This window comes from Thunnus albacares, chromosome 1, assembly GCF_914725855.1.
Source record: "Thunnus albacares chromosome 1, fThuAlb1.1, whole genome shotgun sequence".
Classification (NCBI taxonomy): Eukaryota; Metazoa; Chordata; class Actinopteri; order Scombriformes; family Scombridae; genus Thunnus; species Thunnus albacares.
The window spans coordinates 13,966,201-13,989,861 of NC_058106.1; the positions used below are offsets into that span (position 1 = coordinate 13,966,201).

The following is a 23,661-nucleotide window of genomic DNA, read 5'->3' on the forward strand; positions in this document are numbered from 1 at the left end:
TAGGCCAAAACAGACTCTTCTGGTTTTTCTGAATACTCCAATCAGAATTCTTTTGTTTTTGTAAAGTGTGAAGTTGTTGAAAAAGGACAAAACTTGGTCTTAGTTCTGACCAATGTTGCTAAACCTTTTCCACTTCTATCACATGTACCGCTGGTATGTTCTCTTCTCCTTTCATGCCTGTGGGAGCTTTCCTGCTACTCTGCTTTTTTGTGTTGTTCTGCATCCTGATCACCTCCCAGCATCTATTTAAGCTATGTTTCTTTGTGTGTGTGTGTGTGTGTGTGTGTGTGTGTGTGTGTGTGTGTGTGTGTGTGTGTGTGTGTGTAGGTCTATTCTATTCAGGCACGACGCCCTAAAGAATGACAGCTCTCATCTATGCGTATGCAGGCTGGGCCCCTTAACCAAAGCCTCCATCACTAGTCCTTTGTCCCGCAGCACACACGTGCATGTGTGTTGCTGTGTGGGTATGTTTGTATGTTTTCAAGGGATTTGTGCGTCACTGTGTCTTTATATGTTGGTGGCCATGCAAGTTTTTCACGTGTGCTTTAGGGGTGTGTGTGTGTGTGTGCGCGTTCCTGGGTTTGCCTTTCCTAGAAAATGGTAATCTGATACCCACTGTGCACTCATGATTGGGACTTTGTGTGTGTGTTTGAGGCGGGGGTATCCCACCACCCCCCTTTTTTTTTTCTCCTGTCCTCTTCATCACTCTCTCACTTCCCTTCATCCATCTATGCTTCCTTTCTCTTTTGCTCCTTGCCTCCTTCATGGAGCGTCACCTTTAGCCCAAATCCCCTAATAGCACCAGGCTCTGGAACCTTTTCCAGGTCCAACCGTATATCCAGTACGTCCAAGCAACCTCCTGTAAAGGTGTAGGCGATGGACTCGGTGACCTTCAGTCTTGACCTTTGTCATATGTTTCTTCCTTTTCCCTGTCTCTTGCTTTCTTTTGCTCTCTCGCCGTTGGTCTCTTGCTGCCTTTGTTCAAACCTTTTCCAATTCCAGCATATAAAGAAAAGGAGATTGTCCCTGAATATAGCCTCCTTCTCCCTCTCCATCTCTTTCACCCTGCGCTTATTCAGCCTACAGCTGGCTAACAGACCCCTCCCTCCCTCCCTCATGTTTTGTGTTGGACTGCGCCTCTCTCCACGTGCAGCAGCAGCTCAAAGGCATGTAGGAGGAGTTCCCTGGGAGGAATGTGCGTGACTGGCTGGCAGACTGCGATACGCGCACACACTCACACGCACGCACGCGCACCCACACACACATGCATCCAGCAGCAGCTCTTTGCTCACACGTCTGCAGAGCCAGCTGAGAGGGACTCTGTTCCAGCCAGCTTGGCTCTGATGGGAGGAGGACAGGGTGTGTGTATGTGTGTTACTTTTACTTCTATCCTTATGAGGACCTGACGTCCTCAGAATGAGAAAAACATGAAGAATATCCACCTAATTTTGACCTCATTCTTGTTTTGACTCTGATTTTAAAAATGGCAGCAGTAGGTTGTAGCTTACAGAGGTATTCAGGCATTTCGAGGTTATAGGTAGGCAGTTTCTTTAAGCCAGGCTGTTTGCATGTGTGTTGGAAAGAAAGAAATCTGCAATTCTCAGAGCTGCTCCGTATCAGCTGACCTCCTGCGGGATTCTGGGAGTTTTCTCTGGAGGAGTACAGGATATAGAGAGCTAAGACGGGCTCTTCAACCCTCTTCTAAAAATACCCAGCTTTAGATCTGAGCTTCAATTACAACACAAACAGAGCAAGACTTTGTTAATTTTGTTGTGGCAGGGGACGAACCTGTGAGCCGCAGCTTGTGGTGATTTACCGTCCAATATACAACATCTTCAACTTCTTGGCCCTCGTAAAAAATTGCAATAAAATCAGGTTATTGTGAATAATAGAGTACAACAAAGTGGCTCAGCATGAGCAATAATTTGAATGTGATAGCCAGCTGAGTATTCCTTGTCTGTAGTCTTTCTTATTCTGTATAGTTGTTCATTTGAACAGATTCAGAGGGGAGTAGCTTATTCCTGAAAGGGGAAAGGTTTCCAAGCTACTCAGCCCCACCCAACACTACTTTGGCAACATTGGTGGAGCACCGGTTGGTGCAGCACAACCCTATTATTTATATCTTGTAACTCTCCTCATTTATCTGGTTTATCTTTTGTTTGTAAATGTTTTGCCAATGAGTGTGAATGATGTCACCGTCAGTCCTGCCTATGTTTGTTTGTTTGTTTGTTTGTGTGTGTGTGTGTGTACTGTATAAGGCTGGGTGTCTGGCAAGAAGTTGAACCGGACTCAACTTTTACCAAAATGCAACCCGATGTCACGCTGCAGCGGTCAATCACACACATACAAGCGCATTTTCCTGGTGGATTACTTTGTGACATGAATGCCATTTTCAGCTGTTTACCCTGTGATCATCACGACGAAAGATAAAACAGTTGCCGCTGTGAAAACTTTCCAGAGTTCTAAAATCCTGTCTGTGAGTTTTACAAACTGCTGCATAGTGTTTTGGCTTCTGATAAGTCCTTAAATGCACTAATCTTTAATTCCAACTTGACTTCCTGGATCGTATTTTATTGTTTCACCAGTATCTCAAACAACACGCCCCCACCATTGTTGCTTCTTGTGTTGTAGTACCGGATTGCTGGATATGGCGAATGCAGCCTAAGAGAGTGTGTGGCTTCACCCCTTTGCCCAGCTGACATGGAAGGTCTAATTATATTCCTTTGAAGCAGCCAAACTGGAAAAGTTACATCATCTGCTGTCTTCCCCCACACCCCTCTCTAAATAAGCCTTATAGTTAAACAAGCCTTCAGTTAAAAAGCCATGTCAATAGCCCCTTTTAAACAGCGATCCCGCAGTATCGTCGGTGTCTAGCGTGACTGTCCCGGCATGCTGGCTCTCCCTTTTACACAGACATTGATTCGGCAATGTGACTACCTCTTCTGCTGGCTTAATGGCTCAATTCATACATTTTATACAGAATGGTGAGGCAGAATAGCAGTGCAACATTCCCACCTTGAACAGGCTGTATAAAAGGGGCTAACATAAGCCATACATACATTCATGTGCTCATCAGTCTGCTTTCTCATTTTACTTTTATTGCCCCAAGCATCTATCACGGAACGGACTAATAGCTACTTTAAATACAAGTTTTCCTCCAATTGGTTCCTTGTTTTCTCTCTAGATGCGAAGTGGTTTTAAATGTTGATCCTCTGTTTCTCTGCCTTGTTTAGATGCAACAGAGGAGTTTTTCGAGTATGACGCGGAGGAGTTCCTGGTGTTCCTGACCTTGCTCATCACAGAGGGAAGGACACCAGAATATTCTGTGAAGGGCAGAACCGAGGGGATGCATTGTCCACCAGCCCAGTCGGCCATGCCACCTCTTCACAAGCATGAGTGCAGCGACAAACTGCCCCAGGTAGCACACGCACCCACACGTCTATGTACACAGCTTTGCATGTTTTTGTAACCTCAAAGCATTGTTACTGCCTCTCTTCTCAGTGTACTCAAGCTTGTTTCTGCTACATCTGTGTCATTCTAGTCATGAGTGTTAAGTGAGGCCCACTTTTTGAATGGGATACATATTTTTCATGTTGTTTGTAAGTGATAATTACAGTTTTACAGAGCTGTACCTAATGAACTGGCAGCTCTGTATATTAGTGTGTCACCGCAACAGCTGCATATACAATAGCATATACATAGTAAACTTCCAAGGTGGAAAGGTTTGTAATATTGTAAAGTGAGAAAATGCAGCCCTCACTGTGAAATTCAGCCCTAAGTGACACTCTTTTGGGTCCCATCTGCTTTGCCCCCAGATTTTAAGGTCCTGGTGTTGACATTCACTAATGAACACTAACTCTTCACCTTTGTCTGTGTGTGTGTGTGTGTGTGTGTGTGTCCAGTGTCGGCAGGCACGGCGAACCCGTTCGGAGGTGATCCTTCTTTGGAGGAACAGCATCCCCATCATGATCGAGGTCATGCTACTGCCAGACTGTTGCTATGGGGATGAGTGCCCGCCGAGTGACCCCATCAGTGACCCGGTCATCAAACAAGATGCTCTGCTGCTGGAGAGATGGACCCTGCAGCCAGTTCCCAGACAGTAAGGCCGACACACAAGCACACACACAATCTTATTATTTTAAATTGCGCACATTTGTCAGTTTACATAAGATGCACCATACAACTATATAAATACAAAGGAGACTGTCCACATTAAATTAAGTTGAGCCAGACGGCATCCTGCTACACAACACAAGAGCCTCAGACTCTGAACAACACACATTAGCTTTCCTGCTAAAGTGTCTTATCTAACAAACATGAACACACCTCTTGTCCTGCTTGTTGAACAAGCCACCAAACAAATATTTGCCGGGGAAGGCTAATTAGCTGCAGCACATTAAACAGCATGTAAACGCAAATGTCACTTCGGTCTGTTTAGAGGATGGTATGATCCTTATTCTTCAATACCACTGCTAACAAAACACTTGTAAGGTACAGCACAAGTTTGTTTTCTTTGTCTTTGTTTACTGTGTATATTGTGGTCGGATATTGCTTCATTTGGAGTTATGATGTGAAGGTTGCTGAAATGATCATTATTAAATTAAATAATCATGCATATTAAAACAAAAAATGAAAACCCAGATAAGTGGCTTCGCAATCAGAGGGTTAATTAGCCTGAGAAATTGGCCCACTTCTCTACTCACATATGTAGAAGCTGGTAACACACATCTGTGAACTGTTTTCCATTAACCTGACATACTGGCACATTTCCACCTCTTTTAACTGTGTTTTTAATAGAAGCGGTGATCGTTTCATCGAGGAGAAGACCCTGCTGTTGGCCGTTCGATCTTACGTCTTCTTCTCCCAGCTCAGCGCCTGGCTCAGCGCCTCCCATGGCATCGTCCCCAGAAACATCCTGTACAGGTCAGACATAACACTCACTCAAGACTTTGACACTGGTGGGCTGAAGGCTTTCCACTGAAGCTGTGGGGAGAGATTATTAAAGCTACTAAAGCTAAAGTTAGGTTATTTTCGAATTCATATTATATACAAGATTTGAATTGAATTGAAGGAAAACTGAGTAAAACTGTAAAACTCTCACAATTCCTAGATATAACAGTGGCCTGTTTATTGAGTCTCTCTCTCTCTCTCTCTCTCTCTTAAACAGGATCAGTGCTGCTGATGAGGAGTTGGTGTGGCAGTTCTCCCAGCCGCCGTCAGAGCACATTTTCCCCGTCCCCAATGTTTCCCAGAGTGTTGCGCTGCAGGTTCGTGTCCAGTCGCTGCCCCGCCAACCTACCTACCCCACCCTGGCCTGCAGCATCCATACGGGCCTGCCTCTGCTTTACGGCAAGACCCCCAGCCTCAACCCAAACCTCAATAGCCATGGTGGCCCGCCCACCCACAAAAAGAGCCAGGACCCCAGCAAAGACACCCTCCTTCACAATTCAAACATGTACAGCAAGAGCTCCAACTCCATGTCTGGCCTTCTTCTCAATGGATTACCCATCCCTAATCTTCCCATCAACAACATACCCATTAATAGCCTTCCCCACACTGCTGTGCCACCTCCTTACAGCAAGAAGAGCCAGGAGCCTGGTGAAAACCACACGTATCAGAATGGAGAGCTTCCGCAGGTTAATATCCCACAACGTCAGGGTTCCCCACTGTTTCACAGACCCTCCCACTCCCCCACGCCCTCCCGCTCACACTCTCCCTCACCACTGCCCACGAGTAAAGCAGGGAAGTGGCTGTACTCGGCCCTCAATGGTTCTTCTGACCCCACACAAGTAGAGGAGTATGGGTCTGGCACCAACAGCAGTGACAGGTCAAAGGGGCCTATCCCCCAACCATTGAGAGCTTTTAAGAATTTCTCCTTGGCTGAGCCACCCCGCTGCCCCTCCCCGAGGCCTGCGAATGAAACAAACCCCTTGATTGGCTCCCTGCTGCAGGAGAGACAGGAAGTTATTGCCCGCATTGCACAGAGGCTCAACTTCTGTGACCCCACAGCACCGCCACTTCCCCCCGGACTTTTTGCTTCTGACAACCCTCCCAAAGCCATGTGGGGCAGTAACCATGAGGACATAACTGCCAATAAGACCAAAGAGCCAGAGGTACCGCCCTATGAGTCTGTGGGCCGTGTGTGGCCCACCCCTTTCAACACACCCGTGACTGACACTTCTTTCAGCAAACGGGAGAGCTCCTCCCCTAAACCTGCAGCCTGCAGGAAGCTGAAAATGACTGAGACAAGAGACAGAGAGGAGGAGAGGAATGGAGAGACAGAGAGAGACGGAGAGAAGGAGAAAGACAGGGAGAGGGAGAGAGACAGCTCCCTCATTGCCCAGGCAGTACAAGACATTACTAGACTCATCCAGGAGAGACTGTCTGTCCCCTCTCTGTCGCCCAGGCACAGCAGAAGCAGCAGCCCTCTGCACCACACGCACACAACAACAGTCACACACACGGTCCGCACATATTCGCACACAGCACACATCCCACAAGCCTCAAACACTGCCACCAATGGCTACACCAACGGCCACATACCCAGCCACGAACCTCACAGTGGAACGCACACCGCTGCCACACACACGCCCATTTGCACAGACAAGCCCCGAGTCGACCCGGGGACCGAACGCCATTCTCCCAGGGCCCAAAATGGCGCCCACTTTACACTTGAAGAACCCTCATTTAAAGGCCAGTTCCACACCCAGGCTGGCCAGCGTTTACGAACTCCCACACAGGAAAAGCTCAGAGTCAAGACACCCAGCAGCCATGAAACCCGCTCTGCCTCCCCTGTCCTTGAGAACGGCCCGAGGAGCGCGCAGATCTTTAGTTGGACTTGCAATGACGCCAGCTCAGCCATGAACTGTAACATAAACCACAACCACAGCAAGCCTCAGCCTCAGCCTCACTCCCAGATGCGGACGCAAACCTGTGCGATTGCCCAGGCCTCTGCCTTCCGGGATGAGAACCAGGCGCCCTCGGAGTCTGGATGCTCCAGCACCCCCAGTCCAGACATGACTCCCCCTGCTACTGTCCTGGTAAGCGACTCCTCATTTCAACAGAAGTTGTTAATCCAAATATTTTTGAGTGATTGCACTTCTTGCAAATCATTGCATCCTATCAGTGCTCAGAGAAGTCCTGGTTCAACTGCATCACTTTTAATTATATTCTAAAAAGTTAATTTATGTTTGACAAATATTAGAAAATTAAACATTTGATAAAGCAAATGATGCAGTCTATTTAAAAACTCCTCATGTTTGAGTGTTTTGTTTGGAACAGGTGGGACTGGAGTGCCAATAAGAATGACATAAGATATCTGAGAACATGGTTTGATAAATAGAGATGATATTGGTTTACTTGCAAGCTGTCTCAATCTCTTTCCCTCTCTGTGCTCCAGCGAGCTCACAGCCCCTCCCCTCTGCGTCCCTGCAACAGCTGGAAGAAACAGAATCGCCACTCATTAGACGCCACCGCGACAAAGGCCTTCCACCCCTGTACTGGCCTGCCTCTGCTCTCCAGCCCTGTACGAGACACACACTCTCACACTTTCTAATTAGCACATTTGTTAAGATGACAAGTTCACATGCAGAACATGATTAGTAGTCAAAGTCAATGTCCATGCAGTTATGTTTGTCATAACAATACACTCACGAGCCTTTATTTCTAGTCATCTGAAAGTATGTATACCAGTGTGAGAGGCGAGCTCGTGAATGTTAATCATAAAGAGACAGAGACAGCAGCTTAATGTACACACAGAAACACAAACACAAAGGCGAGTAACAGTAAGACATGTGACTTATGTGTGACTTATCAGCCACAGTAAAGATCGTCAGATTACCAAACTGCCAAATCATCACAGTTTCCTGTTGTCTGATCAGTCTCGCTTGGACACATTAACTCTAAAATGTACACACACAGTACTAGGAACTCTCAGTCTCACCAACACAAGTTCAGAATGTTCACACATACACACCCTGATGCACAAAATGGAGTCAAAACTTATTATTACCTTATTATGTCATTGAAACTCACTTTTTGCTGTTGGGTTGATTTACCTAGCAACAGTGTTTCAGATCTAATGACAATTTCAGCTTTTTACACAGTTTTTTGTGATCTTACAGTTTTTAATTTGAGGATCTGCAGTTTTGTTTTTTTGTTTTTTTAAACAGGCATGTTGTCTTCCAAACTCTAACCTGGCACACCGTGACAGTTTCTGTGTGTATTGTTAATCATGACCTGTTTGTCTGCGGCAGGTTCCTCAGAGGAGAAATCAAACAGGCTACTTTGACCTGGACACCTCTCTGGCTGGCTGTAAGGGTTTGCCTTGGGCCTCTGGGAAAAGGTACACATTTTCTCACCTGGGATCTTTGTTACTGTAGTTACAAGTCCGTTTGTCCTTGTGGAGGAGGTCAGGGTAATTTCTCCATTGTAAACCGAAAGACAAATTACAATTACCTCCCGCATCCTCTGTGGATTATAGTACCATCTGGATCAAGTTACTCTGTCTGCACAGCAATTTTAAAACCTACTTCTTTTTCTCACTTTGCACCATTTCAGCTGTGTAAAACTTTTGATAGTTGATATATTTATAGCTTTTTCATGTGTTTAAAGCTGTATTATTACAGAGTTTTTGTAGTTTACCAATAGTATCAACCAAGCTATATAATGTTTAAAAGGGATCTATATTAGTGAGGAGACACAAATAGAGCCTTGGATAAGCAATAAGATACAGAAGTATTGTCTCTTGTTTTTTGAGAAATCAGACAATAAGAGTGTTGTTCTGAGTGGTAAGGTTAGGTCACTCCTGTTCTGCTGACTGTTCTTCTCACGCTGCCACCTGCTGAAGCTCTGCTGTACTGTGACTACATCTAGAATCACGCACATTCAGCTCAAAATGGCAGACAGAACTGAGCTGGCTTTATACACACAGAGCTTCATGGCACTGCCTACACACTGCAGGTGTGGGTGGTAGCTCAGTGCCGCTTTTGATGAAGCATATGTTTCAAAAAGTTTAGCCGTCAGAGTGGAAAGTTCAGCTAAATGCTGGTCAGTGTTGCCTGTGGTTGTTTAAAGCCTTTTTCAAAATATTACCTCGCATCATTTTGAGGTTCTTTTATATGCAAAAAAATTTGATGGTTGATTAAATTAAAAAAATATGTGATACAATGTCAAGAGTAACAAACATTTGGAGATGGCTGATATCACGTTTGTGTACACACAAAAATAAAATTCAGTCTGAAATCATTATGTCTAACCCTGGCCCCAGGTTTTGTTCAGACATACCAGGAATGTTTGTCACGTAAATACCTTAAGATGCTCTTTAACACATACAGAACAAGTTGATCAAGTGTTTGTGTGGGTTTTAACCCTTTAGGGTGTGTCCAAAGAGAGAGGGGGACACTGAGGAGTCACAACAGCTGTTCAGTGCCAGCGCTCCACCTGCCAGTCTCAGTCTGCTGGGAAACTTTGAGGTATAACACACACACACACACACACACACACACGCACACACACACAGAATTAGCTGTTGTCTTTTTATTCACTATTTTTGAGAATAGTCTATTTTCACTCATGCCATTTGTCATCCACAAGTCCATTAAAGTAATCATATTTCAACAGAATGCTGGACTAGTTATCATCCAGCAGCTTGTTTTCTTTTTAAAAAATATTTCTTTAAGAACTTTGCTGACAGTCTGTCCTCATAAAGAAAGTTAAAAAAGACAATCAAAGGCGTGTTGCATTTCTAAGAAAAATCTTTGTTCTTGTTTCTTCAGGAGTGTGTGCTGAACTACCGCCTGGAGCCTTTAGGGACAGTGGAGGGTTTCACAGCTGAGGTTGGAGCCAGCGGGTCCTTCTGCCCCAGTCACCTGACCTTACCTGTGGATGTGTCATTCTACAGTGTCTCCGATGACAACGCTCCATCACCATATATGGTGAGATTGGTTGTTTGTCCCCCCCCCCCCCCCCCCCCCCCCCCCCCCCCAGTCAGTCAATCAATAAATTAGTCAACTTTTAATTCCAGCTTGTAGGATTTAGCCTTGAACTGAAAGCCATATCTGCTACTGGCGTTCGATGTGTTTGAGCTCCGGTGTGTGTGACCTTTGTATGTCTGCTTATGACACAGTGTTGGTTGTTTGTTTTTTTTTCACAGGGTGTTATAAACCTGGAGTCCCTTGGAAAAAGGGGCTACCGTGTACCTCCATCAGGAACCATTCAAGTGGTGAGGAATCTTTCATAAACATAATAATAAACATAAAGTAGAATTACCACATTTCTGACAATGTCAACAAAAACTGAAAATGTATAAGCTTCGTAAAAATGGAATTGACGGTAGAGCTGTTGTATTGTGTTGCTTTAGATTGCACAGGTGTTTCTAATGAAGTGGCCAGTCAGTGTATATATATCTGCATGATGGTTTACACATGGCTGAGAACAAAGAGCTGATTATGCCAAGTAACAAAAGGAGAGGGAGACCCCTAGTGGTTAAAGAGGCAAATTCTACATGTTACATACAGAGTCAAGGACATGTTTTTATTGATTTATTGTGCTACTTGTAAGCTCCTACCTTAGAATTTGAAAGGCATTTTCCTTCAGGTATTTTCATAACATTATCAGGTACATTCTTATGTTCATTGTATGTTCTGTATGTTGCTACCTGTCTTAATCCTGCCCTGTTCTCTGCTTCTGCTGCTCAGACCTTATTCAACCCTAACAAGACGGTGGTAAAGATGTTTGTTGTGATGTACGACCTCCGAGCCATGCCAGCTGGACACCAGACCTTCCTACGCCAGAGGACCTTCTCTGTTCCCGTCCGCCGTGACGCAAATTATCAGACCAGCAGGAAGCCCCTCAGCCTGGGCCAGGTTCGCACCTTGCGCTACCTTGTTCATCTGAGGTGAGATAGCTGTCTTTTATGTTGATCCCAATATTTTATTGACTTGTGTCTTGTAAACACAAGAACTGAAATATTTCCAGCAACGGTGGAGTGTCTCCTCCCTTACTGATCCTCCCTCTCCAACCCCAACCAGGTTCCAGAGCTCTAAGTCTGGGAAGATCTACCTCCATAGGGACATTCGTCTGCTGTTTTCTAGAAAGTCCATGGAGGTGGACAGTGGTGCTGCCTATGAACTCCAGTCCTTCACAGAGTCCCCCATTGACCCACCATTCTCTCCCCGCTGCTAAGGTCTGACTCCCTCCCTCCCTCCTCCACCTGGCAGGCCACTACTGAAGCTTCACTCACACCTCGATGCCAGCGATAGACTCAGCCTGTTAGCCTATGGCTAGTATTTGAAAAGAGAAGAGATTTAAGGACAGCAGTCAACAAGACTCACCTGGCTTGTGCCCAAACTCTTTAAGTTTCATTCCTTTTGTCACCCAGAACTGACAAAGGGGGGCTAAGAGCCTGGGAGACTTGTCAGAAATGAAACCTTGTTCTCTGTTGAGTGCACGACCTGGGATCAGAGAGGCTGGGTCACAGGTTAGTTTTATAGGGTTTGGTTTGAGATCCTGAACTGCTGGTTGAGAAGGCCTTACCAGATTATGGATAGAAAATTCTTTTTCCTGCTGTTGTGTGTATCCCCTCCAGCGTCTGGCAGGAGAGTAGAGACCAGTGATTGTCTACAGAAGCAGTTAGACACTTAAAATTAATTCAGCAGAGTTTGTGCTACTTTACAAATCAAAATGTTTAATTGGACCTCTACGTGACATAATGAATAAGTGTTCAATCTCAATTAATATCTTTATAAATGAAATACAAGGCCCTTTTAATGGTTAAAAAAATTGTTTTGATATCAGATTGATTGAATTTAAAGTGACTCAGCTTTGACCCTGTGATTCCTGAGCTCGGCGCAGAGGGAGCACATAACGGAAGAGGAACTGGGTGGCAGACTGTGGTGCAACGCCATCCCCTCGTCCAAAAAAACGCATACCATGGACCACTAAAGAAGTCGAACACGCAATCAAGCTGGACTCAACTGAACACATCACAGAAGAACATCAGAAGTGCACTGTGGATTTTTTTTCTCATTATAACTGGAAATGAAACAGAAAATAGTAATATTCTAATACTTTTGTACTGTTACAAAACCACTTTATAGGAAGTGTTGCAATAGAAAGAGTAACCTTAGTTTTAGTGTTTACACATTCACTTTCAGTTTACTTACCATCAGTTTATTTAATATTTAAATTAATATTTCAGTAACTACTTGTGACGTCTGTCATGCTAAGATGATGTAGTGCAAACTGTATATCATAGTATGTATTTTTGACATTAATATTCAAATCTGAAAAAAAAAATATATCTATATATCTTCTAAAGCAATCTTGAAATCTGCTCAGTCTCTTTGTGTTATTATTTTCCTCACTGTGTTCCCTGGTCTATCACTTCATCTTCATACACTCACACTGGAGGGTTTTTGAATAAAACATAAGTGACCTCTGCTGATATTCAGAGTTTCATTCTGAAATGAAACATCTAAAATGTATACTTGGTGCAAATAAAGAAAAACAGAAGTGCAAATAAGGCATCACGGATGATAATATGATTTCCATACTCTTCACATGTGGCAGGAATGATGTGTGTGGTGAGACAGCTGTTTTTCTGCTGATGTTCTCAATTTAAACATGAGTGACTTTATACTGGTACTACAAAACACCAACATAAATACATCCAGTATTTCGGCATTCAGGCCTTTTTTAGAACGTTGTTTTTCATACATATGTAGCACAATGTGCTCCCCCAGTAAATCACAAAGCATTATATGTGCATTATGTTTGGAATAAATCATGAATTAGGTCATGTACATATGGATTCGGAAACAACTATTTACTAAATTTTATAGTTGAAAGTGTAAAGTGTTCTTGATGTAGTCATAGTAGTATTTGCAGCACTTTCCAAAATATGGGGGCACAAAAAGTAGATGATGCCTTCCAAATATTTTCTTTATGGAACTGTAAACAAAGACAAATGACAAATGTTCCATTAAATAATTTTAAATTATTTTTTTTAATTGTCCTGAAATACGCAACAAGAAAAAAATATACCAGTCACAAATACCTGGTACATGTGAGTGTTTCAGCAAAGATAATGTTTGAGTGCAAAAATTAATCTTACTCAAACTGTTGTTTTAACAATTCTGTTACCAGTGTCCCATTTGACTTGTAAATACATTTTAAAATTCTATGAAAACAGATGAGAAACAAGCCTGTGATAAGGGATGAAAAACAGATCAATGCTAGAATTGGTAACAGCCTGGGTTAACCTTAGAGGGGGATGATTTATCGGATCAGGCACATTTACAGTACAGTTTTCCAACACAATACTTGGACAGAAGACACCGCAAACCTGTGGCCTGGTAGCTGCTGAACACATTTGTCAAGGAAAATCAGTATTTTTGTTAAGATAAACTTAAAGTTTGCAAAATGTTCAATTTTAAGATCAACAGGAGAAAAATAACAACACTGACATACTCCTTGACTCTTAATGCTTGAAGACAGCAGTTATTTACCACTTCTCATAAGACCACAGGTTGTAGAAGTTGAAACAGCCACACAACAATCTACAAAAGCTGATCATAGTTGTTGGGTACTGCTTGGCACACAAAGCTTGAAATGGTGGGTGGCCATTTACCATGGCTGCCACTGGGTTCTTAAATGCTTCCTCTGCTCAGTCTCGCCCCATTTGTATGCATCATTAATTTATTTTTATGGTTGTGGGTTTTTATTAGTGTGTCTAACGTGTCTGTTTAAATGTGTATACTGTGCTGCTCGGTCCCCCAGTAATCTAACACAATGTGAGTATAGCAACCCGCTTCTGCTATATAACACTGCATGAATAAAAATTATCGGTGTGTAAATCCACATATAACTAACTGAACCTCGCCTGTGTTAATCACTACAGTATTCATCATCCTCCAGCTCTGAGGATTATTTGAGTGAAATCTGGATTTGCGTTACAGCACATGGGTCTAACAGCTGATCAGCATGTTATGCAACGTAAGAAAAAAAACCTTATCCTGTCCCAGCACTGCGTGGGCGTTCACGACAGGAGTGCCCGATCGTGAACGCGCATGGTGTCTCCGCATGTGACGTAGGAGTTCTTCTTGAGCGCTCGCTCGGCTGCACGGCAGGACTCGTGTGTGTTCGGAAAGTCGGAGCACACGAGTGACAGAGGATTTGTGGATCACTTGCCCAACTAGTGAGCAAACCTCTCGATTAGAGATCACGACAATATAAAAAAAAAGATGTCGGGGGATAACGAAGAAACGCAGACGGCCGAGGGGACACCAGTGGACGATAAGGTAACAGGTGCAGCGGTGAAGAAGTAGCGGGAGCGCGGGTTGACTTTGTTTTAGCTACGTAAGTTAGCTTAACGCTAGCCTCTGCGCCCCCCGCTCCTTATTGTTGACATATCAACCGTTGTCAGCCATTAACCCCCGGTTGGTTTAGTGAAACTGTGTAGACCAGCCATGTAACAACACTGAGTTACCGCTTAGCTGGCCTGCCATTCAGCTGCTGATAGAGCGACTGTTTCGGGTGGTTAGTGTGAATGTCAGCTAGCTAATGTTAGCAGCTCAAGCTAACCCAACTGTCATTAGCTCAGCTGCTAACGTTAGCTTCCACCGAAAAGATCGCTGTATTCTGGCTCGAAGCCTACACTAATCTTATCTTCAGTGCCACTTTATTTGTCGCACGTTTCCATGATGCTAGACTTCTGCCTATCTAATAGTCCACAGCTTTTATCACAACAAGCAAGAGGGTTTCTGGCAGCATATTTAGCGGTTAATTCTGCGTTTACACAACCGGTGGTCCAACCCACACTAGCTCACTGTAGGTTAGCTCCACTGTCTAACAGCTAATGTTACCAATAAAACGCAGTGCGATCATTTGAATCTTTAACTTTACTTTTACGCCAAGTTATGTCAGTGAGGTGAGTACATAAAACGCCAGCTGACAGCTACATATCTTCAGGCTGGCATTGCTTCAAAAGTGTTGGAAATTGGCAGTCAACAGTCATTTGTAGGTTCTATCAAGCACATTTTAGTTGATAAAATACACCGTCAAATACCGCAGTGTCACAAGCTAACACATGTTTTTCAGTGGGAGCCTGGAAGCACCCGGTGAATGTAGTTTCTTATTATTGTGCAATACAGCAAGAAAGCTCTCTACTTTATTAATCCCGAGGGAGATTTAAGTGTCACAACAGCACCTTCCAGCACAAATCACACACAACAATAAAATAAAAAAAAATAGTTAAATAGAAAATAGAAAAGGTTATTATACATTGTGCAGTACTTATATGCATTGTATACAATAAAATGAGAGTAGTGGAATAGATAAAAATAGTTATCCATTGTGCAGTGATTATATACATAGTATATGATAAAAAAATAAGAATAAGATTATTATATGGTGTGCAATAGAGACATTGTTATTATTACATAGTGTGCATCTTTCTCACTGTCTTAATGCTTGTGGTATTTTTCAGGAAGCTCAGGACAAGATGATCAGTCCCGAGAAGGCAGAGGAGGCTAAACTGAAGGCCAGATATCCAAATTTAGGAAATAAACCCGGAGGCTCTGATCTGCTTCGCAAACGCCTCCAGAAGGGGGTGAGTTATCTCTTGTGTTTGTCTGCAAATCAGTCAGGATTCACTAATGGGCAGTCTCCAAACCCTCTGTCATAGAGATGCACCAATACTGATATCGGATACCATTATTTTAATAAATAACAATTTGCATCTATGTTTATTTGTTAAGTTTTGTTTTACAAAGCAATGTTTAAGTCAAGCTTGATGTTGCCTTACACATAAAAAAAATGATCCCAGTCTCTCCCACACAGTGAGGCGTACAGCTTATTAATTAAACACTGGTATCGGATCAGTACTAGGTATCAGCTGATACCCAAAGCCCAGGTATCAGTATTGGGACTGAAAATCAGATAGGTGCATCCCTATTCTGTCATTTTTTATTTGTAACATTGCACTTAAACTTGAGTTGGTACATCTAAACTGAGAAAATAATCTTAACCCAAGGGCCATTAACCTTCAGTTAAGGCTAGGTTTTAGAAACACTTCTCAGTAAAACACAATATAATTCAACAACACCACAAACTGCAGCCTCCAAAATGACCATAAAGTTGGATCAAGACCTCTTAACAGTTTCAACAAAAACTGAACAGTATAACCTTCATGATGGTAGGATTAATTGCAGGGTTGTTTTGTGTTAGATTGAGTTCGTTTTGACTAGGTTTATGTAATAAATCTGGCAACTGTGTATTTATAACACCGCCTCCATATAGATAAACATGAAGTAATACTGTGATGCTAAAACAAGTGCATCGCACATATTATAAATGGGAAGTTGTCATAATTGACAAATCATTTCTTGAGTAAAAATACCAGCAAACACATCCTGGCAGCTGATTTGAAATGATCACTCTGAGTTCTATTAAGAACTTGTGATGAGCACTTGCCATTATTTATTTATTTTTTTTTTTTTAGTATTTTGTCAGAGCAAAAATTCAAATGATTAATCAGTAGTTAAACTAATCCGAAAAACGAACTAAACTGAAAACAGTTTTTCAGCTTTTCTTTGCATTTAAGAGTTCTGAAATGATTATTTGATGAATTGATTTTTTTGATTCAGAGAAGATTAATTACTACATAATTTATCAGGTAAAACAAACACTAAATCAAACACTTGACGGTTACAGGTACACAAAGCTGTTTGCTTTTGTCATATTTCATATAATTTTATTTAATACTTTAAGTAAGCAATTGTGTGACTTGTGATTGGCATTTGACAGAAGTTATAACATTTTAAAGTGGAATGGTTTGATTAATCATAAAAACAATTGATACATTTACCAATAAAGAAAAAAGTCATTACTTCCAACCCTACACTAGATATATTTATCTGTTCTGCAAAACCAGTTTAAAACCTTAAAACAAGTTCACAATTAATGTAAATTGCTCTCCATACCATATAATTAAAATGAGCTAGGCCAATTGTTAAATTGGTATTATTACATCTAAACCACCAAACCTGTTGATGTTCCACGCTGCTTGCTATGTAATAAAATATTTATATAATATTTGAATATTGACAATAGTGTGACCTTGTATTAATCACAGGTGCTGTTTCTGTTCACTTTTCATAGTTTACAACTTATAATTGTGAATCTTGTGTCTGATGTTTCTCTGTAGCAAAAGTACTTTGACTCTGGCGACTACAACATGGCTAAAGCGAAGATAAAGAACAAGCAGTTGCCGACAGCTGCACCAGAGAAGACCGAGATCACAGGGGACCACATCCCCACCCCCCAGGACCTGCCCCAGAGGAAACCTTCTCTGGTGGCCAGTAAACTGGCAGGCTGATGCACACACGGCCTTGACAGCCCCTGCAGCACCTCCCAGCCCTAACTCCCCCCCGACCCCCACCACTCAAGTCTCAGAGCTGTAACATTACCTCTCCCACCCCTCACAGTACCACCTGTCCCCTGCCTATGCCTCCTCCCCACTAGCCTGGACCCCACCTAACAGGAACCCACACCTAGCACCCAGCGAACTGGCTTGCTGATACCCTCAAATCCTCTTTATTTTTGTTTCCACCCCATCTGGCCATTTCTCTATTGCCTCCTGTTCTAATTTTTGTCTCTCCCTACTTCCCCAAACTGACTGCCCTTCTTTTATTGTCCTCTTACTTTTCCATGTTCCTTTTGTTTCCTCTTTACTCCCATGTAAGATACACTGAAAGACAGGACATCCAAGTGTGAGTGTGATGGAGCAGACTGTGACGCCTTTGTACGACTGATGGACGACTGATAGCACGGTGTTTACTGGCTGAAGAGATGGGGGCGAGCAGCAAAGCTGCGTCTTGTCTGGTTGGAGGGCTTTAGTATGGTGATCAGGATCCCTCAGTTTGGAAGTGTATATATTTCCTTTTGTTGGCACAGGGGCAGATGTCAGCCTTTTAGAACGTTTTACATCAGATTTGTATCATTCACTGTATGTCCTTATTCTAAATTATGCTGTCAATATGCTTGAGTGATTGACTGAATATAGTAATCCAGAGGCCAAGCTCAGTTTTGTTAACACTTTGATTGTGAAACATGGGGGGAAGCCGTATGAAAGGACCACGCGGTGAAGGCCGGAGTGTCATATAGAGCTGCATGTGTGACCCAGGGCTCCCAAAGGCAAACCTCACTGAGCTCCCTTTTAACTCACTAAGGTGCACTGAACATTTACACAGATGCTGAAAAGCTCAGATGCAGCATAAAAGCACTGGGTGGCAGAAAGGTGGTTCATTCAAGTCTGCTTGGAACTAGAAAATGTTTTAACTCCAAAGCAGAAGATAAAAAGAAAAGAGGATGCTGTTGTTGCTTCAGTCTGAACTGTGATGTTGACAGAGTCCTCTCCTCAGATCAAAGTCTCTAATTTCAAGTCGTCCTGAATGAAACATCACCTTACTATAACAGGGGTGGATGAGTATACGGGACCTTAAAGCTAAATTCCTGTCAGTAGGGACCAGTCTTTGTGCTCCATACACTGTGTGAGTAGAAATCTATGGGCAAAAATGTACTGGGAGCAGCTCTTGGCACTGGGAACAAAGAGTGTTATGACTTGTGTTCAGACTTAGGAAAAACCTCTGCTCATAAGTAGTTTTTATGTTTTAAAAAAAAATGCCCTGGGCCCTGTATAGTGCTTTTCCAGGGTCCTTACTGACTGGATGAAGTTTACCTGCAATGTTTTAAATCTGCGCTAGCACTACATCTGTCTGAGCTGTGCATGTATATGGCTGCCCTGCTGTCAATTTGTGCCATTTTGTTTTGTAAATAAAATAGTTTTGCACAAATGTTTAATTGCTGTGTCATATTGACTTTGTTGTCAGGGCTTAATGTTTAAGGTGTTTTCAGATGGTAAATCAATGCATACATCTGACCGAAAAACGGTTCAGCATTGTTTGTTTGTCGTTAATCAAGTTTGGTGTTTTTTTTTTTTTTTTAGACCTGTGGTTCCAGCCCTTGGGGTGACAAGATAAATCCTGGATTAACAGGACAGGAACTAGAGTAAACACAGAACTGTGTACTTTGTACTATGTTTACTTGAGTTACTGCATAATTTTACCTCCTCAGGCCTTATAAATACAATAAAGAAATCACTCTTTGGCTGAATTGATCACAACCATTAGACGTTTATCCAGTGATGACATTGCTTGCTTTTAAAGGGTGACGAACTAAAAAGGTTGGGGACCACTGCTGTAAACCATTGTGCGACAAAATGTGATTACATGTCCTCATATGTTAACTAAACAGAGCTATCACTGGCCCATAAAGTGGATATTCTTCCCCTGTTTTGAAACAGAACAAAAACAGAGAAAACATGTTATATAGTTAATCTAAGACCATGTTGCAAAGATGTTGAAATGTTAACTCTCTGATAAGCTGAATTAGTTAGTAGTCATCAGTAATGTAGTTGTAAACAAAGTATCATGGACTCTGAACTCTTGTAAGACATAAATTAGCATCACAATCATTAATACTTCACAGTGGTGTATCAACCTCTGATTCAACACCACTCTTACTATCTCAAAAAACCCATCATAAGCTTTACAATGTTTAGATCTTTTACAGAGCCATAGTAATTCATTTATAATATAAAATGTTACTGGTATTTTATCTACTCTGTTTTAATTTGCTACATCTAATGTCTTCAAATAGCTTTGCAACTTCTGTGAAGGATTCACTGATTATTGCCTCTTTGTTTAAATTTTGAAAGGATTTTCCCCACTTTTTCCTTTGTTTATTAATTTTGATTAAAAAAACAACATGTCAGGGAAGCAACATACACAAATAATCAAATTAAGAACAAAAATTCACTTTTATATACTGTCAGGATGTATTAAACTAAATAAAAAAAAACATGTTGTATACTCATAGAGCTTATTTAAACTTCCCCTAAATTAAATAAAAAATGATGATGATGATTCTGGGGGCCTGGAGAGGATCCCCACTAATTAATTTACAATAACCGTATTTTAGTAATTAGATGATTTTTTTCCAGTAATATTCTTAATAGAGCCAGCTGCAAGACACAGCATATTTAGATGTTTAGATTACGAGATTCATATTGAAGCCATATTGCTAAAGGAAAAGAGAAAGACATGATACAGAGTTAATTTTCCGTTCTATTCATGTATGTCTTTTTTGTTTTTCAAGAGCTACGTTGTTTGTATTATAGGACGGCTTCACAATTTTTCAAGTGTGTCTTAAAACAACAGTCAGGTGTCCAAATAAACACTGAAAGAGGTTTCCATCGCTGTAATCATTCATCTTGTTCATACTGACTGCTAAAAGATCTCCTTCAAATGTGTTTTCTTTGTAAGTGATGGAAGCCAAAATCCACAGTGTGTCCACAGTCATTTAGTGAAAAAATACATTTAAAAGTTTATCTGAAGTTTATATGAGGCTTCAGCAGTCTGAGTTAGTCATATCAAGTGGATATCTGACACATTTACAGTTTTTTTAGCATCAAATTCCCTCTTTGTGTTTCCTCTGACAGTGTTTCCCTGTTGAGCTGCGGAGGAAATATAGTAAAGAGGAACTTTGGCACTAAAACGATGAACTTTGAAAGATATCTACTTGATTTGACTCATTTGGACGACTGAAGCTTCATATTAGCTTCAGATAAACTTTTAAAATAAATTTAAAAAAACAATTTAAATGATCATTTGGGCACCTGACTCGTTTGTGAACGCTTGATTTAAGATTTCATTCTCACATTTTCAATTTTTTACAAATACAAATCTTCACAGGTTTACAAAGTTTGATTTGACATATACAAACTTTATTTGTGAGCATCAATTTATAAACTCAAATTGTTATTGACCCTGATTTGATCCTCAAAAGATCCCCTCCAGACATGTTTTAAGATGTATATAAAATCCTCTACTTTGAATAATAATGTGTGTCTGATTTGGTTTTTCCACAAAAAAGTTCAATTATCTTGTTAAAATCTTTAATATTACATCTACTCTTCCTCATTAAAAAATCCAGAATCTATGAATATGTAAATATTAGCTAAACGTTAAAGATGTCTCCTACTTCACTGTAAAGTCCATTCTCACTGACTATGTTTACATGCACACTAATTATTCCAAATATGACAATATTCTGAATTTGACACGGCTCATGTAAACAGCTGTTTGGATATTTTGAATTAAGCCTTATTCCAAATGCAGCATTTTCTGATTAAGACATGTGGGATATGCCGATATTATTCTGGTTTTAGGAGCATTTTTTGGACATGTATACAGCGCATTCAGAATATGCTTCTCAATTTGAGTTTTTTACTGCAGTCTGTGACACATGGCCTCTTGCCTGTTTACCTCTGTGCAGGCAAAATGACGTACTGGAGGAGGAAGGCAGACAGAGGGGAGGATTGAGAGGAGAGTGGAGAGCTGTTCAGGGAGGGCTGGAAAAACAGAGAATGCCTTCTCCATGACGAGGATGGAGATGATTGGTTATTATCCTGACTGATGGTGTCGGTGTGATGCACCAAAAACACTCAGCAGTGTAGTAAACATCATGGGACAACCTCAGTACTGGATGTGCCTGTAACTATACATTTATATTATCAGTCATATCAAAAATCACTTATAACTATCAGGCACTAATATTTTTCACCTCGCTGGTTTACTTCACTTCCTGCAGAGATCTTGTGATTCCCATTCCCACTGGAGCAGAGTGAAACCCTGAAAACCCTCTGCATGTAAACAGGAATATTAGTGGCATATTCATTTTCATTATATAAACAGCTTAGTAGGAATATATATATATATCTTTTTCAGAATAAGGGCAAAAACTGGAATATTTTGTGCATGGAAAAATAGCCAGTTTGTGCACTGGAGGCTTCTGGTTTCCACATCACATTTGCGTAAGTTGAATACTGGACCAGGATTGGCTTCTAATAGTTGTGATGTCACAAATCCTGCTCGTATGCCCGCCCCCTTAATATCAGATTTTTAATGAGTGCATTTTCAGCAGATGAATGTGAAAACAGCCTTCAAGTACCTTCAAACTCTGCATTTACATCATTCTGCACAGTGAAGCTCAAACAATCCAACTGAAGGAACAAGAAGAAAACATTTTTGAGTGGAGGGAGACTTTAACAACAAAAAAGCCCCCCCCCCTAACCATGTTTCGTTGTTGTTGTTGTATTGGTGGTGTATTAAACTCCTTCACCACCGGGGGGCGCAGTTTCCCAGGCGGAGCAGGAGCAGCAGCACCTCGCCTTTTGGCTGAATCATTTCATCCATCATACCCACAATGCAAAGTTTGCAGGTTATCATGGCGATAAGAGACACATCTTCCCCGTGAGTCCCCCCCGCAGCAACAAAGGAGCTGTTCCTCCGCTACTTGAAAACACTCACTCCCTACATGAGCCCCATGCAGTGCGGAGACCTGACCGACATTTAGCCCCCCCAGACTGGAGAAAGAAAGGACAAACAGCGAGTGACCGTCATGGCAGCGTCGGAGCTGTACACAAAGGTAAAACAACTGTATATGTGTATGTTTGCAGCTGTTTGCTAGCAGTAATAAATGTTATTGACGCAGCTTTCACTGTTCAGCTCACGTTTTAAGGACAAACACGCTTGACAGTTTGATTTTCGCCACGGGTAAAAAAAAAAAAGGTGTCTCGCTAGCAGAGGTGATATTGTTGCTTTTAAATGAATGAAAATGTGTCTGATAAAGCTGGTAAATCACGCTGGTCTGACAGGCTGTGAGGTGTGTTTAAATATAGATGCTGAAATGGGTGCAGTTGACAGAAAGCCAGCGTTAACAGATGCGACAGAGAGACGCCTCTTTTTCCTCCACCACACTCGTCCTTTTCCCCCACACACAGAAACATCACGCAAAATCAGCTTTATCCATCAATACTCCTCATTTGTCACCTCGTTTGTTTCACCCAAACAAGATTTCACCTTCTAACGTTACCGGGGCCTTCGTATTTTTTCACATCATCCCCCTCCGGAGGCTAGAGGGGCCGGGATGATGCAAAGGCGGTGCCAGCCATCATGGAGGCTCCGGTTTTACGCTTTTTAAACCATAATATTTGGCCTCAGTCCAACCTGGGTATCTTTATGCTCCTGTGTGAGTGTTTTATTTATATTTTTTTGCGTGTCTCAGGCGTGTGACGCGGTTCTTTGGGATGTGAGCGTCCTCCTCTTGCAGGTTTGGGTACCGCTAAGATGCTGCGATGAGCGCCGCATCCTTCCTTTTAGCATCCAGGATGTTTAGAGCAAGTGGAGGCCCTGAAGCCTCAGTGTAGTTGTGCAGCCCTAAATGCTCACTGAAGGGAAAATGACACTGCAGCTGAGGAGGCCTGTTACACTCACAGGACTCACAAGGTCATACGTGTTGCTGCTACTGCTGCTTTTGTACGTCTGTGAATGTGAAACAGATAAAGAAAATGTGTGTGTGTGTGTAAGGAGATGAGTCACCCATCCCCCCCACTTTAACAGCTGGTAGGTTCAGCTTGAATAAGGTTTGTGGTTGGAGAGGATTCATGATTGTGTGTGCGTGACGAAGACAATTGGTTTTTACGTGTTTTAAAACTCGTACCAAACAGCAGCGCTACAATCTATTTCCAGACTTGAACCA

At 42.1% G+C, this 23,661-nt stretch overlaps 3 protein-coding genes across 11 annotated transcripts in view; all 3 read left to right on the forward strand.

The window, feature by feature from the left end:
- Positions 1–12,334, forward strand: part of fam214a (family with sequence similarity 214 member A) — a 32,688-nt gene extending 20,354 nt beyond the window's left edge. The window contains exons 2-12 of the mRNA XM_044338699.1: positions 3,234–3,418; positions 3,903–4,099; positions 4,798–4,923; positions 5,168–7,040; positions 7,400–7,525; positions 8,256–8,344; positions 9,377–9,473; positions 9,777–9,935; positions 10,154–10,222; positions 10,698–10,897; positions 11,031–12,334. Of these exons, the coding sequence (XP_044194634.1) occupies positions 3,234–3,418; positions 3,903–4,099; positions 4,798–4,923; positions 5,168–7,040; positions 7,400–7,525; positions 8,256–8,344; positions 9,377–9,473; positions 9,777–9,935; positions 10,154–10,222; positions 10,698–10,897; positions 11,031–11,184 (3,275 nt within the window). The 3' untranslated portion in view covers positions 11,185–12,334. The remainder of the gene's footprint in view (positions 1–3,233; positions 3,419–3,902; positions 4,100–4,797; positions 4,924–5,167; positions 7,041–7,399; positions 7,526–8,255; positions 8,345–9,376; positions 9,474–9,776; positions 9,936–10,153; positions 10,223–10,697; positions 10,898–11,030) is intronic.
- A 1,738-nt stretch (positions 12,335–14,072) lies between these two features.
- arpp19a (cAMP-regulated phosphoprotein 19a) lies at positions 14,073–18,861 on the forward strand. Its single transcript, XM_044338811.1, has 3 exons — positions 14,073–14,300; positions 15,488–15,610; positions 17,207–18,861. Exons 1-3 carry the CDS (start codon positions 14,244–14,246, stop codon positions 17,375–17,377), a joined length of 351 nt encoding a protein of 116 aa, XP_044194746.1. The 5' UTR covers positions 14,073–14,243; the 3' UTR covers positions 17,378–18,861.
- Positions 18,862–22,300: 3,439 nt separating this feature from the next.
- The window catches only part of myo5aa (myosin VAa), a 55,452-nt gene continuing 54,091 nt past the window's right edge, over positions 22,301–23,661 (forward strand). For 5 of the 9 annotated variants that reach the window (XM_044339112.1, XM_044339213.1, XM_044339031.1 and 2 more), the window contains exon 1: positions 22,302–22,548. In XM_044339112.1, coding sequence (XP_044195047.1) covers positions 22,522–22,548 — 27 coding nt within the window. In that variant the 5' untranslated portion in view covers positions 22,302–22,521. Of the gene's footprint in view, positions 22,549–23,661 lie in introns of all 9 variants that reach the window. The other 4 variants (XM_044339293.1, XM_044339353.1, XM_044339525.1 and 1 more) reach the window with 2 other exon arrangements.